The sequence below is a fragment of the Ranitomeya variabilis genome, chromosome 8, assembly GCF_051348905.1.
Source record: "Ranitomeya variabilis isolate aRanVar5 chromosome 8, aRanVar5.hap1, whole genome shotgun sequence".
Classification (NCBI taxonomy): Eukaryota; Metazoa; Chordata; class Amphibia; order Anura; family Dendrobatidae; genus Ranitomeya; species Ranitomeya variabilis.
In genome coordinates, this window is record NC_135239.1 from 34,238,065 (window position 1) to 34,257,507 (window position 19,443).

Genomic DNA, 19,443 nt, shown 5'->3' on the forward strand with positions numbered 1-19,443 from the left:
TTTTCTGTTAAAATCTGTATAAATCCAGATCATGGCATGTTTCATCGGATGATACATTGTGACGCATTTCTCCCCTAGATGTGCGTCATGGAGCTATATATGTGTACGGACTACCCATGACACTACATGCGACTAGTTTCCCCTATAAAGCCTTTTTCTCATAGGCGGAGGCGTGGCAAGCTTTTTTTTTTTTTTAATTACGAAAGTGTCTGCACCAAATTAAGTCCTTTCTGTTCATTGCGCATTCTTAAGGGTTTTTTCTTTTTTCATGCTTTTTTTTTTTTTTTTTCTTTTGTTTTTATATAAAGTACAGAAACTCTGTAATTCCGTACTTTAAAAAAAAAAAAACTACATTTTTACATGCAGATTTTTTAGGTAACAGATGTACTAAAGAACTCCACAGTGGGCAGGAGTTTTGATGGACATCCACTTTCCTTGAACTGCTAGGGCTAATTCAGATGTCAGTATTTTCCACGCATGACAAAACCGCACTGATGGGTGTGCTCCACGTACATGGAGAAGAAAAAAAAGTTTCTCCACCTTCTCCGTTCTAACAGCCCATGAATATTAAGGCTGCACTTGGATGTCATCTGAGTGAAGTCCAGCTTTTTTTTTTTTTTTTTTTTTTTTCTACAAACTCATAGACTAGCATTACTGATTTTGATCCGATGCTCAAGTGCTATCGGTGAAAATTAAAAAAAAAATTAAAAAAAGCCATAGCACTTGTCCCAGAAAAACAAAAATCTTAATTGGGAACGTGACCTAATAAAATTTAGAACTGAGACAATCGTGTGCAAAATTGCTAAAAAGCGATAGGTCATTTTGGACGCACAACTTGGTGATAATAGATCACTATAAAGGGCGGTTCCTCGGCAGCTTGTCTCTCCGCTGGGGGTAGTAGTCATCTCATATCAGCGCCGGAGCATATATATTGCCGGGCTGTTATGTTATATTACTCTAAGGAGGCGTTCAGCTCATCCTAAGGGAATGCACTGGTAAATGATCTGCAGCTGTTCTCTGCAGGCAGGATATTCCCAAGGGAGCAGTTATGTATTAATTAGCCCGGATCCTGGCATCAGGAGACTCCGGCAGCTTCTCGCCCCAATCATCGCCTTCTATTCAATCACATATGTTGTATTCTTCTGTGCAGATAATTGCTCTGCTTACATGTCAGACATAGTCTATTGGAAATCATCAGTCTTATTTGTGAATAATCTTGCTGTGTTTTTTTATTATTTATTTTTTATTTTTTTTGCAGAAAATTGAAAACCTCAAGGATACCACATGTGTAAGTCACTCTTGCCTTTCTTCACTTTAACCCTTCAGGTGTTCTCTGTAAAGATTCAAGAACATTTATAGCCACGAGAAAAAAACAAACGTTGTCAGCTAGATAGCAGTGCCTCTTGTGTGGCGTGATAATTGATCCGCACCATCTCTAAATGACTAATAGGACCCCCATGATCATGATCGGCGGTCCGGTGTCCCTGTAGAGTTATTGTAAATGTGTGACCAAAGCTCCATTAATGGCAGGGCTTGCACGTATTCACTACTACTCCCATAGAAGTGAACAGAGCGGCGGTCAGTCATGTACAACTAGTGCTCCTTTCACGTGCCCCCTATTTTTGGGATCGATGGGAGTCCTAGCAATCAGCACCTATAATACATTTACCTATGGTGATAATTGTGGTTTGTTTATTCTTTGGTAGCACACCCCTTTATGTAAACGCCACACGTGCTGTTATTTATGCCGCTCTGTGCTCTTAGGGTTAGTCCCGGCCATCTTGATAGGATTGCTAATCAGTTTTATACCTCTAGAAAGTACTTATTTTCTTGTGCAACACATTTTCACCTCCTGTCTGCAGCTCCCGGGACTCCTGTGGGTGACTGCAGCCTGGAAGGTTTACCATTAAATAATACAAGGTTACTGAGCGAGCGTAGCCAAGATCGAGCGTAGTGAGAGGACGAGCGTGACACCACTGTACCCTGACCCTAATGGAATTGTCTTTGCTTTTCTAGAGCATGGTAGAATCCATTAAACACTGTATTGTGTTGCTGCAGATTGCAAAAGTAAGTTGTCCCATGCCTGTCTTCATTCTTATATCTTTTAGTGCGTTTTTATGAGTGCGATTGTTGTTAAACATAACTTTTGTAGATCCCTTTTATTTATTTATTTTTAAAGCAGTGAAGCTTTCGCCATGCTGTGGCATTCAATTACTGTTAAAATATATTTTTACTTATTTAGTAAGTATAAAACTACTATTCAATAGTATTCATCCAGCACTGTAGGAGCTGGAACTTCCTTTCCCAGCATGCATCGCTTCTGCTAGTGTCCAGCGACTTACCTTCCACAAACTGAAAGCCTGCCTCTTTTATGCCTGTAAACAGCGTGAAAGACATTAAATTGGGATCAGAGCGACAAAGGACCCCCACCCACACTTCCTTTAGAGAAACCCAGCCCCTTCTTCTTCTTTGTTTTCTCCGTTGTCTTTGTGTTCTTCATCTTCTTTTTCGTCTTCGTGTTCTTCTTTGTTTTCGTGTTCTTTGTCTTGTTCTTGTTTTTCTTTTTTGTCTTTGTGTTGTCCTTCTTTGTCTTTGTGTTGTTGTTCTTCTTTGTCTTCGTAGTGTAGTTGTTCTTTGTCTTGTTGTTGTTATTCTTTGTCTCCGTGTTGTCGTTGTTCTTCTTTGCCTTCCTGTTGTCTTTCTTCTTCTTTGTCTGTGTTGTTGTTCTTTTTTGTCGTCATGTTTTTCTTTGCGTTGTCCTTCATCTTCGTGATCTTCTTCTGGATCTTCCTCTTTGGGGTATTCTTCATCTTCATGTTCTTTTACTTTTAGTGGGTTTATGGAGCTGAGCCCTCTCCATGTACAGTGGGTGACGGCTGTATTATACAGTCAGAACCTGCCTTAAACAGCAATTACAATGATTGCTCCATCTTCGTCCCTTAGCTGCCAATCACTGACTGTAACATTTCAGTGGGACACGCTGTGTACTGCGCTTCCGAGCTCGCTCCGTACACTTACAGGTACATCAAAGGTCGCAAAAGGCTTTAGAAAAAAGTGTCTATGGGCCCACTGCATACAAGTAGTAGAAGGGTTACTGAGAAAACGCTCCTCTTTTACACTACACAGAAGGAAGAGGCGTCAGATGTCATTTTTCAGGCTGTCATTGCCCTTCCCCTTTAGGGTATGTGCAGACGTTCAGGAATTGGCAACGCTTTGGACACAACACATGTCCGCGGCGTCCAAAGCACTGCTGTCTATAGAACGCAGATGAATCTGCATGTGCTCACTGAACCGTGCAGAATCACCGTGTCCAGTACATTCTATAATTGTAATTTCTCTTGCGAAGGCTTGCGTCTCCCCAAGATAAATAGACGTGCTGCAGTCTGGAAAGACGCACCACATGTCCTTCTCCACGGGTATGCTGCAGGCGTCTGTGGACACATAGTGGGCATGGGGTTTCTTGAAATCCCATCCACTATGCTGTAACATCTGTACACAGTACACCGCGTCCAACCTGCAGCGTTTACTGATCGTTTGCACATACCCTCAGTGTTCTAGTGCAAGAAGCAGGATTGTCAGTGTAAGCATCAGATGTAAGCGAAGGATTGTTGCTCTCCACCTTCTCATTACAACGGCATTATTTATTTTCCTGTTTGGTTGCACAATGTGGAAAAATTGTCTCCATGCAGCGGGTGGAGAAGTCCCCACTGCTTAATCCCCTGGTGATGATATCTGCCCATAACATGCGTTAATCACAGTGGGGGTCGTGACCTTGCACTCTGGTAATGAATCCTGATAATCTGTATGAAATCTCCATCTCTTCTGACGGCAGCGGCCGTCTCCATTGTAGCTCATCCCTCCTACACGTATTGTGTATCCCGCACCTCCTATAATGGTCGCTGTAATGTAGGAGAATGTGTGTGATATCTGCAGGCGGTACTCCTGGTGATACTAGTGATCTCTGTGATTCTTCTGTTACTTGTGCTTTTGTATTTTTCTCCCTATTGTAGGTGGACGGTGATGAGTCAGATACTCTTCTACTCGTGTTCTGTTTTATGTCAGTGATTGGCACCTTATTCTAATTGCTTTCCTAATTGCCATATATATATATATTATTCTTTCATTACGTAATGAAACTTGAGGGTTTAGCTACTGGGTTCCCCACCGGATCCTGAGAATGCCACAGTCCTGCTGTTTTAGCGCTGCGTTCCCTTCTCACTTTTTCCTTGCAGCCCCCCTGGACTCTACACATCCGCCCCCTATTAATTGATATAGGGCAAATGTGAAGTACCCAGCCGCGGCCACTGTACAGTCGGCGGACCTGAGCGGTTCAGCTCCGGAACTGAGAACATCCGACTGCATCGTGAACACCTGATCGGCAGGGGGATGCTGGGTGTCGCACCCTCATTGGTCAGATATTGATAACCTATCCTAAGACTAGGCCATCAATATAAAAGTCCCGGACAACCCCTTTAACAAATTATCTATCTTTTAGCTCAATGATGACTTTATTTTGCCGGAAAATCCATTTTTTGTTAGAAAGAAGGGAAATATCCTTACTAATTGAGGGCACATTTTGTATATGGCTGACTTCACACATCCATGTTCAGATCATCATGTCCAGATCAACCGTGAGACTCTTGACCCAAACCAGCAGCTATATGTAATATATAGATATGGTCGGAGAGCCATGGTCGGTCTGGGCATCCTGGTCTGTGTATAGACCGTGCATGAAGCGCTGATGCCATTCAACATCTATCCTTCTCTCTCCCCAATGAAACACATAAATTATCAGCCGACATGTGTTCTCAGTAGGGAGATGGGGAGAAGCTCCTGTTGGACTCCTCAGGATTTGGCTTCTTTGGGGAGAAGCTCCTGTTGGACTCCTCAGGGTTTGGCTTCTATGGGGAGAAGCTCCTGTTGGTCTCCTCAGGATTTGGCTTCTATGGGGAGAAGCTCCTGTTGGTCTCCTCAGGGTTCGGCTTCTTTGGGAAGAAGCTCCTGTTGGACTCCTCAGGGTTTGGCTTCTATGGGGAGAAGCTCCTGTTGGACTCCTCAGGGTTTGGCTTCTTTGGGAAGAAGCTCCTGTTGGACTCCTCAGGGTTTGGCTTTTCGCTGAGAACCTAAAGATGGCCCATGTTGACCACCAACTGTCCGATCCTTCTGTCCCCCAACACCTGCTATTTGGGGAGAATTTGGAGGTCTACATATTGGAAACTGGTCCAAGAATTATCGCTGTTGGTCGACATTAATCTAGTGTGTACGACCAGCTATTGTCGTCTTCATGAATAATTGTACTCCAGTCTTCAGGAGCTGTTGTTTGTGGCGTCCTCCGTTGCCGCATGTTCACAATGTTAACATTTCTTTTCTTAAGGACCAAACTAACGAGGACAAGCACGCAGATGGACTTATAGTAAGTTTATCCCTAATGGATTACTTCCTTTATTTCTGCAGAACATTCCCCTGATCTCAGGAAGACCTGGTGGTCTTCATCATTCTTCTAGATCCACCAACCTCCCTTGCTTCTTAGAGTAATCATTTCTTCCACCTATCACTAACTGTCTCAGAAGAAAGTCCTGTTTCCTTACAACATCTCTGAAGTTCCCTCTTATGTATGTGTGGGATGTGGTCAATTATCACTTGGTGATGAAAAGTAGCTGAACATTCATGACCCCAGCCAAAAAAAATGCCCACTGGAAGCCATCGGCTACATTTTAAAGGGGTTGTCCAGGATTAAAGATTTGCTTAATCCCAAACATAGCGCTACGCCTGTTTATGACTGGTGTTGCAGTAAGCCTCATTTAAGTCAATAGGACTCTCCATTATTTTGCCAGGTACGCCACCGTGGAAAGCAGCCATGTTTTTCTAACACTAGGCAACCCATTAATCACGTGTCCACTTTTGAGCAGTATTATGGGATAGCATTAAAGAGGTTGTTCAGTGAAAACACAGTATCGCCTACCCCTTGGTAAATGACACCTTATTGATCGGTGGGGTCTGACCGCTGGGACTGGCACCGATCTGCTACTATGAAGCAGCACTGAAGCTGCTCAAACTCCCCTTCATTCATTCCCTACGGGACTTTCTACAGCTGCACTCAGCTTTTTCCCGGCAGTCCCATAGAGAATAAGTGGAACGACTGGCGAGTATCCGACCAGTGGCTCAATTTTGTAACTAGAATAAAAATTCTCCATTTTTCCAATCGGTGTGATCGATCAGTAGGGTATCACTTACCTTTTGGATAGGCGATGGCTTGTTGTCGCCGAACACCCCCTTTGATGAAAATTTGTAAATATATTGCTTTAGCTGCTTAGTAACACTTCTAAGTTACAGCCTGTGCTACATTGGGAGCTGCATTTAGAATTGTCCAGGCTTCACAGCTGAAATCTTGAGGCATTTTCTTACAGCGTCACATGTACGATAATTGTACATCGAATTGTGCAATAAACGTTCACTTTTTTATTTTTTATATATATATATATATATATATATATATATATATATATATATATATATATATAACAGTCGGGGGTTCGGTAAGATGTTTGCTCGAATCTAGAATAAATGTAGTTTTTTTTTTTTTTTTATTTACTACAAAACATTGTGAGTCTTCCCTGTCCTTTTTATCTGAATGGTTATCAGGGTAAGGGCACAGTTAGGCGGTCATATAAATCGGTTATGACATATGCATAGAAACATATGAAGCAGTTAAGCTTGGACCTGGAGAGCCGATGGCCAGTCCTTACACTCTCAACTCCTAATCTATTGAGAGAAGGAAATGTATCCAGCCCTGCCATCGAGTAATATTGTTTTCCCTTCCCCCATGACGGCACACCTGAGAGAGGGGATCCGCCCAGTCAGGACAGGAAACCCTACTGAAAATAAAAGGGCGGTACCTCTCTGTCGCTTCAGTTGGGTTTCCTGTCCTGACAGGGACCCTTGTGCTGAACACGGCGGTTCGACTTACCCAGGTCCCGTCCCGGCGTGGAAGAACAGGCAGCGCCTGTGCGTCGGAGGTTCGGGTCCTGGAGGCGCCGTCCGCAGGTCCCCCGGGTCGCTGCGTCCGTGCGGGCGTTGTGCAGCATGGTTGGAGGACCGAGTTCCTTCCATGGCTGCCACGCCGCTCTCCCCTCTCTGCCGGCGTCCAGGCGCGGCGGCCGCTTCCGGGTCGCTCGTCTGACGTCACACGCCAGGCACGCTGGGAATGGGCGTGCCCGTGTGACGTCGGGAGCAGGCGCCAGATCCAAGATGGCGGCGCCCATGAAGAAACGCCGGCCGGTGGGAAAAGGACTCCGGCGGCGCGGCAGAGGAGGGGAGGGCCACCATTGGGCACCGGAGGAGGCGGGGAGTGCAGTGGTCCCCCCATAAAAGGGTGCTGGACCACAGAAGACGCGCTCATGTTCTAAACTTCACTATGGAAGTGGGACAACAGGAGCAGCAGCAGCCGCCTTCGCAGCAGCAGCAGCAGGAGCTCTCACCAGATGCCTTGCCGAGCCACCAGCATACCAGGAGCAGCCGCTCAAGTGGTAGGAACAGTGGCCGTTCCGTCCGGCAAGATTCGTCGACGTCCAGGAGGGACGCTTCACGTGCATCTGTCCAGCCTCCAAAATCGGTACCCTTGATTGTCGGCGGTGGTGAGTGATCTACGTGAATGTATCCCTTATGGTAACAGGGTCCATTTTTCTGTTTTGATCACTAGGGGTCCAGGAAAGCTAGCGGTAAAACAAAGAACCGAGAGTGTGCCCTTTGTAAAGACCCGCTTGCAGTTCAGTATCAGAAGGATCTCTGTGCTAACTGCATTAGTAAGACTATACAAGAAGAGACCCCTAATTTTGCCACTAGCCTTAAAGCCATAATACAGGCTGAAATTAAAGACTCCTTGAAATTGGCCCTTAGCGAACCGAGGGGGACAAGCCGTAAGGCGTCTACAGAGTCGGATGCCTCTCAGAGACAGGGGAGTCATAAAACATCCCGATCTCCCTCTACTTCACCGGCCTCGGTCCACTCTTCGGGTTCCTCCTCAGACAGTGATTCAGGAGGTCGTCCATGCTTTCCAACTGAGGACGTGGACAAATTAGTCAAAGCAGTTAGGTCTGCTATGAGTCTTAATGAGGAGAAGACACCTAGATCACTAGAGGATGTCATGTTTGGTGGCTTAGAAGAGAGGAGGAAGCGCACGTTTCCGGTTAATGCAAAAATAAAAGCATTAATTGAGAAAGAGTGGAAAAGACCTGAAAAAATGGGTTCTTTGCCCTCTTCATCCAAAAGGAGATATCCCTTTGAAGATAAAGACTCTGAACCCTGGGAAAAGATCCCAAAAATTGACGGAGCAGTAGCCAAATGTTTAAAAAGATCATCCCTTCCATTAGAAGACACGGGTGTTCTTAAAGACCCGCTTGATAAAAAAGCAGATGGGTTTCTGAGACATATCTGGGAAGCCTCAGCGGGGGGCCTGAAACCAGCAATTGCTGGAACTTGTACGGCCCGCGCCCTAATGGTCTGGCTACAGCAGATAGAGGATCAGCTAAGGGACAAAGTACCCAGAACCGACATCCTTGCCAATATATCTTTAGTGCAAGGAGCAGCAGCCTTTTTAGCAGACTCTTCTGCAGATTCCGCAAGACTAACGGCCAGAGCAGCGAGCTTGTCTAATGCGGCAAGAAGAGCCCTCTGGCTCAAAGGTTGTCTGGGGGATTTGCCATCTAAACACAAGCTGTGCTCCATTCCATGTGACGGCCAACTTCTCTTTGGGAAAAAACTTGAAGAGATCCTGGAACATGCAGGAGATAAAAATAAAGTCTTTCCCAATATCCCTAAAGACTCCAAAAACCCTTTTTTTCGGAGGAGAAGATATAATAGAGATCGCCCCCCAGGGGAGACAAAAAACTGGGACTTTAGGGATAAGAGAGGATCGGGCTATATGTTTAAAGGGCCCTCTACATCGGCAAAAAAATCCCCCCAATAACATTACGCCAGAAGTGGGAGAAAGACTCTCCCTCTTCTTTCCGGCCTGGGTAAATATCTCCCCCAGTACCTGGGTCATAAATATTATCAGAGACGGCCTCAAAATAAAATTCATCTCTCCACCCAGACGAAACTCTATTATAACTCCCCGAAGAAAGTCCCAGCAGGAACAATCTGCCCTAGAAACCGAAGTCTTGGGACTTATCCACAAAAAGGTTCTTCAGGAGGTCCCGGTTCGGGAGGAAGGAGACGGGTTTTACTCCCCCCTCTTCTTAATCCAAAAACCGGATGGTTCTTGGAGAACTATTATAAACCTAAGAAAACTCAACCAATCTATAGAGAACTACTCTTTCAAGATGGAGTCTATAAATACGACCATAAAACTTCTTTTCCAACACTGCTTCATGGCAGTAATAGACTTGAAAGATGCATATTATCATATACCAATACATCCGGAATATCAGAAATACTTGAGAGTAGCTCTCTATATCCAGAATCAGGTAAAGCATTATCAATACACACTTCCGTTCGGTCTGTCTACAGCTCCCAGGGTTTTCACCAAGGTGATGGTGGAAGTAATGTCGTACCTCCGGTCCCGGGATGTAGTCATTGTCCCATATCTGGACGATTTCCTTGTAATAGGAAGGTCAGAGTCCCACTGCACTCATCAAGTATCAGTGGTAACATCAACTCTAGTGGAGCTGGGCTGGTTAATAAATGTCCCCAAGTCCAGACTGCTGCCAGTAAAATTACAGTCCTTCCTGGGGTTAATACTGGACTCCGAACGTCAGCTCTGCCTCCTTCCAGAAAACAAAGTAGACAAGATAATAAACCTGGCCAGTACAGCAATACGCCAGCCAACAATGACTCTGAGAAAGGCAATGTCCCTTCTAGGCTCGTTAACGTCGTGTATCCCGGCGGTAGGATGGGCACAATTCCACGTAAGACAACTACAGTGGGAAGTTCTCTCAGCACAAAGACTGTTAGATTTCCTTCTAAATGCCCTTTTATGTCTCTCCCTGGGCGTAAGAGATTCCCTAGTTTGGTGGACGGTGAAAAACCACCTGACAATGGGGGTCCGGTGGCAAAATCCGGTCATAGACCTCATCACGACCGACTCAAGCGGTACAGGTTGGGGGGCTCACCTGAGATCTCACTCTGTACAAGGGACCTGGTCCATACGAGAGAAAAACTATGGATCAAACGAAAAAGAACTATGGGCAGTGGAGAAATCCCGAAGACATTTTCTTCCTTTACTTCGGGGTCGCCATACTCGAATCCTGACGGACAATCGAGCAGTGGTGGCGTATATCAATCATCAGGGGGGGACGAGGTCCAAAGGCCTCATGCATGCATCAAATCTACTCCTTCAACTAGCAGAACAACACCTGTCATCTCTGTCGGCGTTGCACATCAAAGGCATAGAAAACACTCAAGCGGACTTCCTGAGTCGCAGAGGCTTAAGGCAGGGGGAATGGTCCTTAAACCCCCAGATATTTCAACAAATAGTCCAGGCCTGGGCCACACCAGAGATAGACTTATTTGCCAACTCTCACAACAGAAAAGTCAAAAAATTCTGCTCCTTGAATCCGAGAGAACATCCCTTCGCAGTAGATGCCCTACTGATACCCTGGAAGTTTTCTCTGGCCTACATATTCCCCCCGATAGTGATGATTCCAGCTGTGATCCGGAAAATCAGGGAGGATCAGGCAAAAATCATCTTCATAGCTCCTTTTTGGCCAAGAAGACCATGGTTCTCCCTTCTAAGGCAGATGTCGGTAACAGACCCATGGATCCTGCCAGAGGTTCCGGACCTGCTAACCCAGGGCCCAGTGACCCACTCTCAGGTGAAGGGCTTCCATCTCGCAGCCTGGAATTTGAGAGGGCGTTACTAAGTCGCCAAGGATTCTCTCCAGGGTTAATCTCCACCCTGTTGAAAAGCAGAAAACCCATAACCTCTAGGATCTATGGTAGGACATGGAAAAAATTTCTTGACTTCCTGGGCGAACCATTGGGGGAGGTGGCTCCAGTAGGTCCTATCCTAGAGTTTCTGCAAGCAGGATTACATCTTGGGTTAGCAAATAGCACCCTTAAAGTTCAGGTTTCTGCCTTGGGGGCCCTATATAATTGTAATCTGGCCTCAAATAGATGGGTCTCACGATTCATAAAATCTTGTAGTAGATCTCGGCCGGTCATTATTCCAAAAATCCCTCCTTGGGATCTAAACTTGGTCTTAGAAGCCCTGACTAAACAGCCCTTTGAGCCTTTGCAGGAGTTGTCACCTAAGTTACTTACCCTTAAAACAGTTCTACTAGTAACCTTAACATCGGCACGTAGGGTAAGTGACTTACAGGCTTTGTCAATATGCCCTCCTTATACTCAGGTTTTTGATGACAGGATTGTTCTAAGACCAGACCCGGCTTATCTCCCCAAGGTGGTTCAAAAGTTCCATAGGAGTCAAGAGATTACTTTACCATCATTCTGTAGTAATCCTAAGAATCCAGGGGAACAAAAGTTCCACATGTTAGTTGTGAGAAGATCTATGTTACAATACATATCTATGACTAGTCAGTGGAGGAAAGACCAAACCCGATTCGTAGCCTTTCAGGGTAGCAAAAGAGGGTGCGGGGTAGCTAAAAGTACCATTGCTAGATGGATCAGGGAGGCCATTAGTTTATCCTACTCTGCGGGTGGCACTCCGGTTCCTGAAGGCATCAAGGCTCACTCCACCAGAGCCGTGGCTACCTCCTGGGCAGAAAAGGCTGAGGTATCAATTGAATTTGCAAGGCCGCTACCTGGTCCTCACCCTCAACTTTTTTCAAACACTACCGGCTAGATCTTTCTTCCTCTGCTGACCTAACCTTTGGTAGAAGGGTGCTACAAGCGGTGGTCCCTCCCTAAGGTTTCATTCTACAAAATTCTCTCAGGTGTGCCGTCATGGGGGTAGGGAAAACACCAAGGTTACTTACGGGTAGCCGGTTTTTCCGGAGCCCATGACGGCACCCGTATATTCCCCCCCCCTTTTCACCCTTTCGGTGTGCACTATTGTTTTGGGTGTGTTTAGTTAATATAATGTGGTGTTGGATTGCCATGTGTACTAACCAGGGGGGCCTCTCATGCTCTGAAAACCAACTGAAGCGACAGAGAGGTACCGCCCTTTTATTTTCAGTAGGGTTTCCTGTCCTGACTGGGCGGATCCCCTCTCTCAGGTGTGCCGTCATGGGCTCCGGAAAAACCGGCTACCCGTAAGTAACCTTGGTGTATCCCGTCTGACTATATGTAATCAGTACTAATATATATATATATATATATATATATATATATATATATATATATATATATATATATATATATATATATATATATATATATATATATATATATATATATATATATATATACACACACTCACCGGCCACTTTATTAGGTACACCATGCTAGTAACGGGTTGGACCCCCTTTTGCCTTCAGAACTGCGTCAATTCTTCGTGGCATAGATTCAACAAGGTGCTGGAAGCATTCCTCAGAGATTTTGGTCCATATTGACATGATGGCATCACACAGTTGCCGCAGATTTGTCGGCTGCACATCCCAAAGATGCTCCATACAAGGCAGGATGGATCCATGCTTTCATGTTGTTTACGCCAAATTCTGACCCTACCATCCGAATGTCGCAGCAGAAATCGAGACTCATCAGACCAAGCAACGTTTTTCCAATCTTCTACTGTCCAATTTCGATGAGCTTGTACAAATTGTAGCCTCAGTTTCCTGTTCTTAGCTGAAAGGAGTGGTACCCGGTGTGGTCTTCTGCTGCTGTAGCCCATCTGCCTCAAAGTTCGACGCACTGTGCGTTCAGAGATGCTCTTAGGCCTACCTTGGTTGTAACGGGTGGCGATTTGAGTCACTGTTGCCTTTCTATCAGCTCGAACCAGTCTGCCCATTCTCCTCTGACCTCTGGCATCAACAAGGCATTTCCGCCCACAGAACTGCCGCTCACTGGATTTTTTTTCTTTTTCGGACCATTCTCTGTAAACCCTAGAGATGGTTGTGCGTGAAAATCCCAGTAGATCAGCAGTTTCTGAAATACTCAGACCAGCCCTTCTGGCACCAACAACCATGCCACGTTCAAAGGCACTCAAATCACCTTTCTTCCCCATACTGATGCTCGGTTTGAACTGCAGGAGATTGTCTTGACCATGTCTACATGCCTAAATGCACTGAGTTGCCGCCATGTGATTGGCTGATTAGAAATTAAGTGTTAACAAGAAGTTGGACAGGTGTACCTAATAAAGTGGCCAGTGAGTGTATCTATCTATCTATCTATCTATCTATCTATCTATCTATCTATCTATCTATCTATCTATCTATCTATCTATCTAGGGATCCGTTATGAAGAGACGATGGTTGCTTAGATATGCATTTAAACTTGCCACAGGGAAGGGGTCGTTGCAAAGTACGGTAAATGGGTTTTACTTAAAACCCCATTCGCCCACCTCTCCGGTGGTCTCTTATAAGGAGCGGGAGACATGGCGTCCTGTTAATTCTGTCTTGCTGACCGCTGCAGCCACTGATGACGATGGGATGACGTCCTGTACATCAGTCACCGGACTCGGCATGCAAATCAATGGTGTCGACAGTCAGGGTGTTTTGGAAAAACACCTGGTAGGGCAAAAAAAGTTCCCTGCAAATAAGCACTGCAGAAAACCCTTAATGAAAAAAAAACCTTTTCAAAACCGCTTCAGAAAAAAAGGAATAACATCTCTAAAAACTTTGAAATAAGAATGTTTCCTGAAGCGGCTTCCGCTTGAAAGACTGTTTTGTCTACCTGAAAAAACTCCCATGTGAACACGGTCTTACATCTCCTTTATGTCACTACCCCATTTCCACAGGCATCTGTTCTCTCGCTTTCTACATGTAACCCATCATCTCTTGAGTGCGACGTTGCTCTTCGTTTTTCTTTCTGCCTCTGGATTACCTTCCTGTCGACCTCTCCCATTAACCACCCCGTGTAGTTTCATTCATCCTGTTTGCCTTATTACTAATGGCAAAGTCATCGCTGCATGTTTTACCTGTAAGATCAGGTTCACACAATGTGAATACCAGGGATTGGCAAACTCCATATTACAGCTTTCGGGTGTGTTTCCGTGATGATACAGCTGCAAGTCATCATAATCTGCACGTCAGAGGAAAATCTTTATCATTTATTGATGTGCTGCAGATTTTCTCCGTAGCCTATGAGTGAGATTTAAAAATAAAATATCATTAATAAGGCGGATACTGTAACCCATAGCTTAATTTCCTTTTGCAAATCGCCTTATGGGAACATACAGGGGTTGGACAAAATAATGGAAACATCAACCAAAGTTAGTTTAATCTGGTGTAGGTCCACCTTTTTCGGCAATTACAGCCTCAATTCTCCGAGGTATGGATTCATACAAGGTGTGAATTGTTTCCAAAGGAATTTTAGCCCATTCTGCAGTTAAAACACCCTCCAGTTCTTTGAGCGACGATGGCGGCGGAAATCAACGTCTAACTTGAATCTCTAAAATCGACCATAAATGCTCAATAATGTTGAGGTCTGGGGATTGTGGGGGCCAGATGAGATGATCAACTTCATTAGAATGTTCCTCGTGCCATGCTTTAACGATTCTAGCTGTATGAATTGGTGCATTATCATCCTGAAAGATGGCGTTCCCCTCCGGGAACAGTGCTTGAATCATTGGATGCTCTTGGTCGCCCAAAATGCCTAAATAATCTCGGCTGTTAATTCTTCTATGAAGGGATATCATTGGCCCAGCGAATCTCCACAATATAGCACCCCAGATCATCACAGAACCTCCACCATGTTTTACGGTTGGGAGAAGGCAGTCTGGATGGAATGCTTCTTTCCAAACGTACACTCGGTCGGAAATAGGGTAAACGATGATTCGTCTGAGAATATCACGTTTCCACTGCTCAAGGGACCAATTCTGGAGGTTTCTACACCACTCTAAACGCTTGGAAACATTTGTCATTGAGAGCAGCGGTTTTCTAGTTGCAGCTCGTCCGTGGAATCCAGATTTGTGCAGCTCCCGACGAACAGTTTTCGTGGAAACTGGGTTCTGTAGTTGTTCATTGAGCTCAGCAGTGATTTGCGGAGCCGTTGTCTTGTAATCCTCGCTCACAATTCGTTTTAGAGTCCGACGGTCTCTCTCGGTCAACTTTGACTTTCGGCCGGACCTGTGCTTTGCTGCGGACGTTTTTCCTTATCTTTCAAACGCAGTCATTACTTTGGAGACAGTACCTCTTGACACGCCAAGCATTCGGGCACTTTCTGTTACACTAGCGCCTGCCATACGAGCACCAACAATTTGGCCTCTTTGAAAATCTGAGCGGTCTGCCATTGGTATCAGGTTCTCATCAATGTTCTTACAATTATGCAAAACAGTTAATTTACATACACATATCACATAACACAAATAATCAACTACAAAACATTACCATATGTCACGGTTTGCATGTTTATCACATGTTCGAAGATTATGATGCCAAAACAATAGGTGTTGCCATTATTTTGTCCAACCCCTGTATCTTGGTAGCTGTAATTTCTATAAAATCCTTTACCAATCTTCACAGTGGGGTTTCCAAGGTTAGAAAAAAAAGAAACAAAACAGCGCCACTCTTGTCCTTTGGTTGCCTCTGGTACTACAGCGCCACTCTTGTCCTTTGGCTGCATCTGGTACTACAGCGCCACTCTTGTCCTTTGGTTGCATCTGGTACTACAGCGCCACTCTTGTCCTTTGGCTGCATCTGGTACTACAGCGCCACTCTTGTCCTTTGGTTGCATCTGGTACTACAGCGCCACTCTTGTCCTTTGGCTGCATCTGGTACTACAGCGCCACTCTTGTCCTTTGGTTGCCTCTGGTACTACAGCGCCACACATGTCCTTTGGCTGCATCTGGTACTACAGCGCCACTCTTGTCCTTTGGTTGCATCTGGTACTACAGCGCCACTCTTGTCCTTTTGGCTGCATCTGGTACTACAGCTTCACATCAGTTCACATCATTAGATTGGAGCTGCAGTACCGGATCCAGCCATCAACCAGAATGTTACGGCATCAGTGGGGTAAAGAGACTCTCATTTATAAGCATAGACAACCCCTTAAAGAAAATGCTCATCCCCCGGCGCCACCTTATCATTCTGAGGTTTAAAATGAAGACTGATCGTAGCTTCCATGAAGACACTTTGCTTTTTGTTTGCACATGAAATATTTATGGCACTGAAGGCTTCAGCCTTGAGATACTTTCTTGTTGTGTTTTGCATTATGGCTGCAAATACATTGCATTGTTATTTTTCCACGTATCTGCCTAATGGAAAAATAACTCCATGTGTTACCATTCTTGTCATGCAAGTTCTTAAAAGAATGCATTAAGTGTCATTAGCATCTCCGGAGAGGCACGTCATAGTAACGGACATTATTGTTCTTCTTGTTTCTTATGAAGAAGAGATTTGGTAGATGACTATATACATAAATATTTTATTTTTTTATTCCGTTCTTGAACAGATTCACTTTCTAGATCTTCTGCACTGGAGTTTGCTGTCTCCTATTTGCCCCGTTCCTCTTCTTACTCTATTAAGTTCCCTTTCTGCTTCTCTCTCCATAGAGCACCATAAATCCTGTGGATTCGATATATCAGCCAAGTCCATTGGAGCCTGCAGTGATCCGCACAATGCCAACGCAAACTGTTCCGATGCCAGGTAACAATATACCTAATGGTCTTTATGCAGACAAGGGGAGCTGTACGTTGTTGCATATTAAATACGTTTAATCATGCCTTGCATTATAGAATAGGACATAACCTCGTACACCGCTCCTTGTCAGGCTTGTCCTTATTACAATACATTGGATTGTTTAGCATTGCATTTTCGGTGACTCGTTTGCCATTATATTCCAGAAGCTGTGCAGGTTGGCAAAGGAGAGCAGCGTCCATCTTCTCTGGCCGTGGGGTCTGTAGTGGGTACCCTTGCAAGTCATCAGACACCAACACCCAACAGCACAGGTGGGACCTTTAAATAATGATTTTCTCTTTTTAAAGGGATTTTCCCAAAGTTTTTTTTCATCTTGTGAATATGGTATAATTTACTGATCACTGGGGTCCTAGCTGTTATGAACCTGAGAACTAACCTCTTGCAAGCTCCTTCTGTGTGACGTGGAGGTAAAAAAATGCGCTCCTCCGCTCTATTATTTTCTAACGGACTTTTTCACATAGCTGAGCACTGTACTCTGCTTTTCCAGCGGTTTGATGGACAGTGATAGGATTAGAGGTGCAAATGATCAACCTCTACTCTATTCAGACAGGTTTCTGCAGTGTTCTATACTCTGAATCCATGGTGGTCCCGCAGCTCTTTCCCCTAGCCGCCTGAAACTAATGTATAGGATAGGGAATAGCTTACTATCTTGGGTAAACCCATTTAACTTAGCACTTAAACTTATAGCAAAGCTGATTTGCAGCCCTTACTATTGCTGAGCGGAACAATGTACTGCAGGATAATTCTGTATATTTAGGCGCAGAGAGGCGTGGTGTGCCCCAGAATGGGGCTTAGAAGAGTGATGTGCCGCAGAATGGGGCTGAGAAGAGTGATATGCAGCAGGATGGGGCCGAGAGGAGTGGTGTGCCGCAGGATGGGGCCGAGAGGAGTGGTGTGCCGCAGGATGAGGCCGAGAGGAGTAGTGTGCCGCAGGATGGGGCCGAGAGGAGTGGTGTGCCGCAGGATGGGGCCGAGAGGAGTGGTGTGCCGCAGGATGGGGCCGAAAGGAGTGGTGTGCCGCAGGATGAGGCCGAGAGGAGTAGTGTGCCGCAGGATGGGGCCGAGAGGAGTGGTGTGCCGCAGGATGGGGCCGAGAGGAGTGGTGTGCCGCAGGACGGGGCCGAGAGGAGTGGTGTGCTGCTGGATGGGGCCGAGGAAAGTGGTGTGCCGCAGGTAGGGGCCGAGAGGAGTGGTGTGCCGCAAGGATGGGGTTGAGAGTAGGGGGGTGCTGCCGGGATAGGGTCGAGAGGAGGGATGTGCTGCAGGATGAGGCCGAGAGGAGTGGTGTGCTGCAGGATGGGGCCGAGAAAAGTGGTGTGCCGCAGGTAGGGGCCGAGAGGAGTGGTGTGCCGCAAGGATGGGGTTGAGAGTAGGGGGGTGCTGCCGGGATGGGGTCGAGAGGAGGGATGTGCTGCAGGATGGGGCCGAGAGGAGTAGTGTGCCACAAGGATGGGGTCGAGAGAAGGGATGTGCCCCTGTTTGGGGCAGAGAGGAGCCTTTCATGGTCCACAACTATGACTAGAATATTGGTTTCCTAGAAAATGAATACTCCTGAAGTTTGTGCCTTATTGCCAATGTACAGGTTACAATTCTGATTCTTCTGTCCTTCCAGGAAGCGGTCAGTCTGTTCCCAGCAGTAGTCTGACATCCCCCAGCCATGTCAATCTGTCCCCTAATACAGTGCCGGATTTCTCCTACTCCAGCAGCGAAGATGAGTTCTATGACGCTGATGAATTCTACCAGAGCGCGTCCTCCCCTAAGCGATGCATGGAGTAAGTCTGGTTCCCGCGTCCTCATAATATTCCTTTAGCCGACCATAAGCACAAGTTGTCGCTAAGCCAAATGACAGCCATTTTCAGTGTAATGGTTCTTAGTCAGGTTGTGTAAGTAGAGGGCATTTTTTTTCCCCTAAAATTTTATGAGGACTCTTAGACTATACAATGTATAGAGCAGCCACTACGTAGTAGAAAATGTTGGCGGTGATTAAACCTGAGTGTAGATTTTCAGTTTCCGCCTGTAATATTCTTTTCTCTTGTCTTCATTATATGATTGGCAATTTAATTAACGTGATTTGGCCATGGGTAATTTCTACCAGCGTTCACAGTTCAATGTTGAATAGTATATATATAAACAAAACAAAAAAAACAACGTATCCAGCGTGACCGGAAAAAGCAGAAACATTCAAAAGTACAAATTCCATGGCGTGAAGTGACCTCTGTTACTCTGATTAACAACGAAAATACAAATGAGTAAATGAAACATTGTGTCATAATCCTGATAAGAAAACCCTGCTGGAGCTCCGCACTGATAGCATGGCATTCTGCTCCCCTGGCTAATACACTGGTCGACAGCATTTTTGGTGCCAAAGATATTTCATCGAATTTAGGGTATTTTTGGGGTGCTGATTCTGAATATGTCATCAGTTTTGCCAGATTGGCTCAAGTTTTTGAGATTTTTGGTATCTTATTTATAGCACTTGTTGGTAAATGCGACGCATCATCTCATTAATTTCTTTGGATTAGTACTTGAACTGAGCAGTTCTCAATATAGTTTTGTGTTAATTAGTGTTCTAAAAGTTTGTTCATAGCTTGATTTTTGCACTAACTTTATGTTGTCTGTTTTCCAGTGAAAAGCATGAACTCATCAAGAAGAAGTTGTCTTAACGATCCAGACTCATTCTGTTACATTTGTG

General features: G+C 45.3%; 1 protein-coding gene across 9 annotated transcripts in view; it reads left to right on the forward strand.

The window, feature by feature from the left end:
- Positions 1-19,443, forward strand: part of OSBPL9 (oxysterol binding protein like 9) — a 90,526-nt gene that overhangs the window by 47,022 nt on the left and 24,061 nt on the right. For 5 of the 9 annotated variants that reach the window (XM_077275957.1, XM_077275961.1, XM_077275965.1 and 2 more), the window contains 6 exons: positions 1,259-1,288; positions 2,017-2,067; positions 5,375-5,413; positions 16,607-16,700; positions 16,898-17,002; positions 18,364-18,523. In XM_077275957.1, coding sequence (XP_077132072.1) covers positions 1,259-1,288; positions 2,017-2,067; positions 5,375-5,413; positions 16,607-16,700; positions 16,898-17,002; positions 18,364-18,523 — 479 coding nt within the window. The remainder of the gene's footprint in view (positions 1-1,258; positions 1,289-2,016; positions 2,068-5,374; positions 5,414-16,606; positions 16,701-16,897; positions 17,003-18,363; positions 18,524-19,443) is intronic. The other 4 variants (XM_077275966.1, XM_077275963.1, XM_077275958.1 and 1 more) reach the window with 3 other exon arrangements.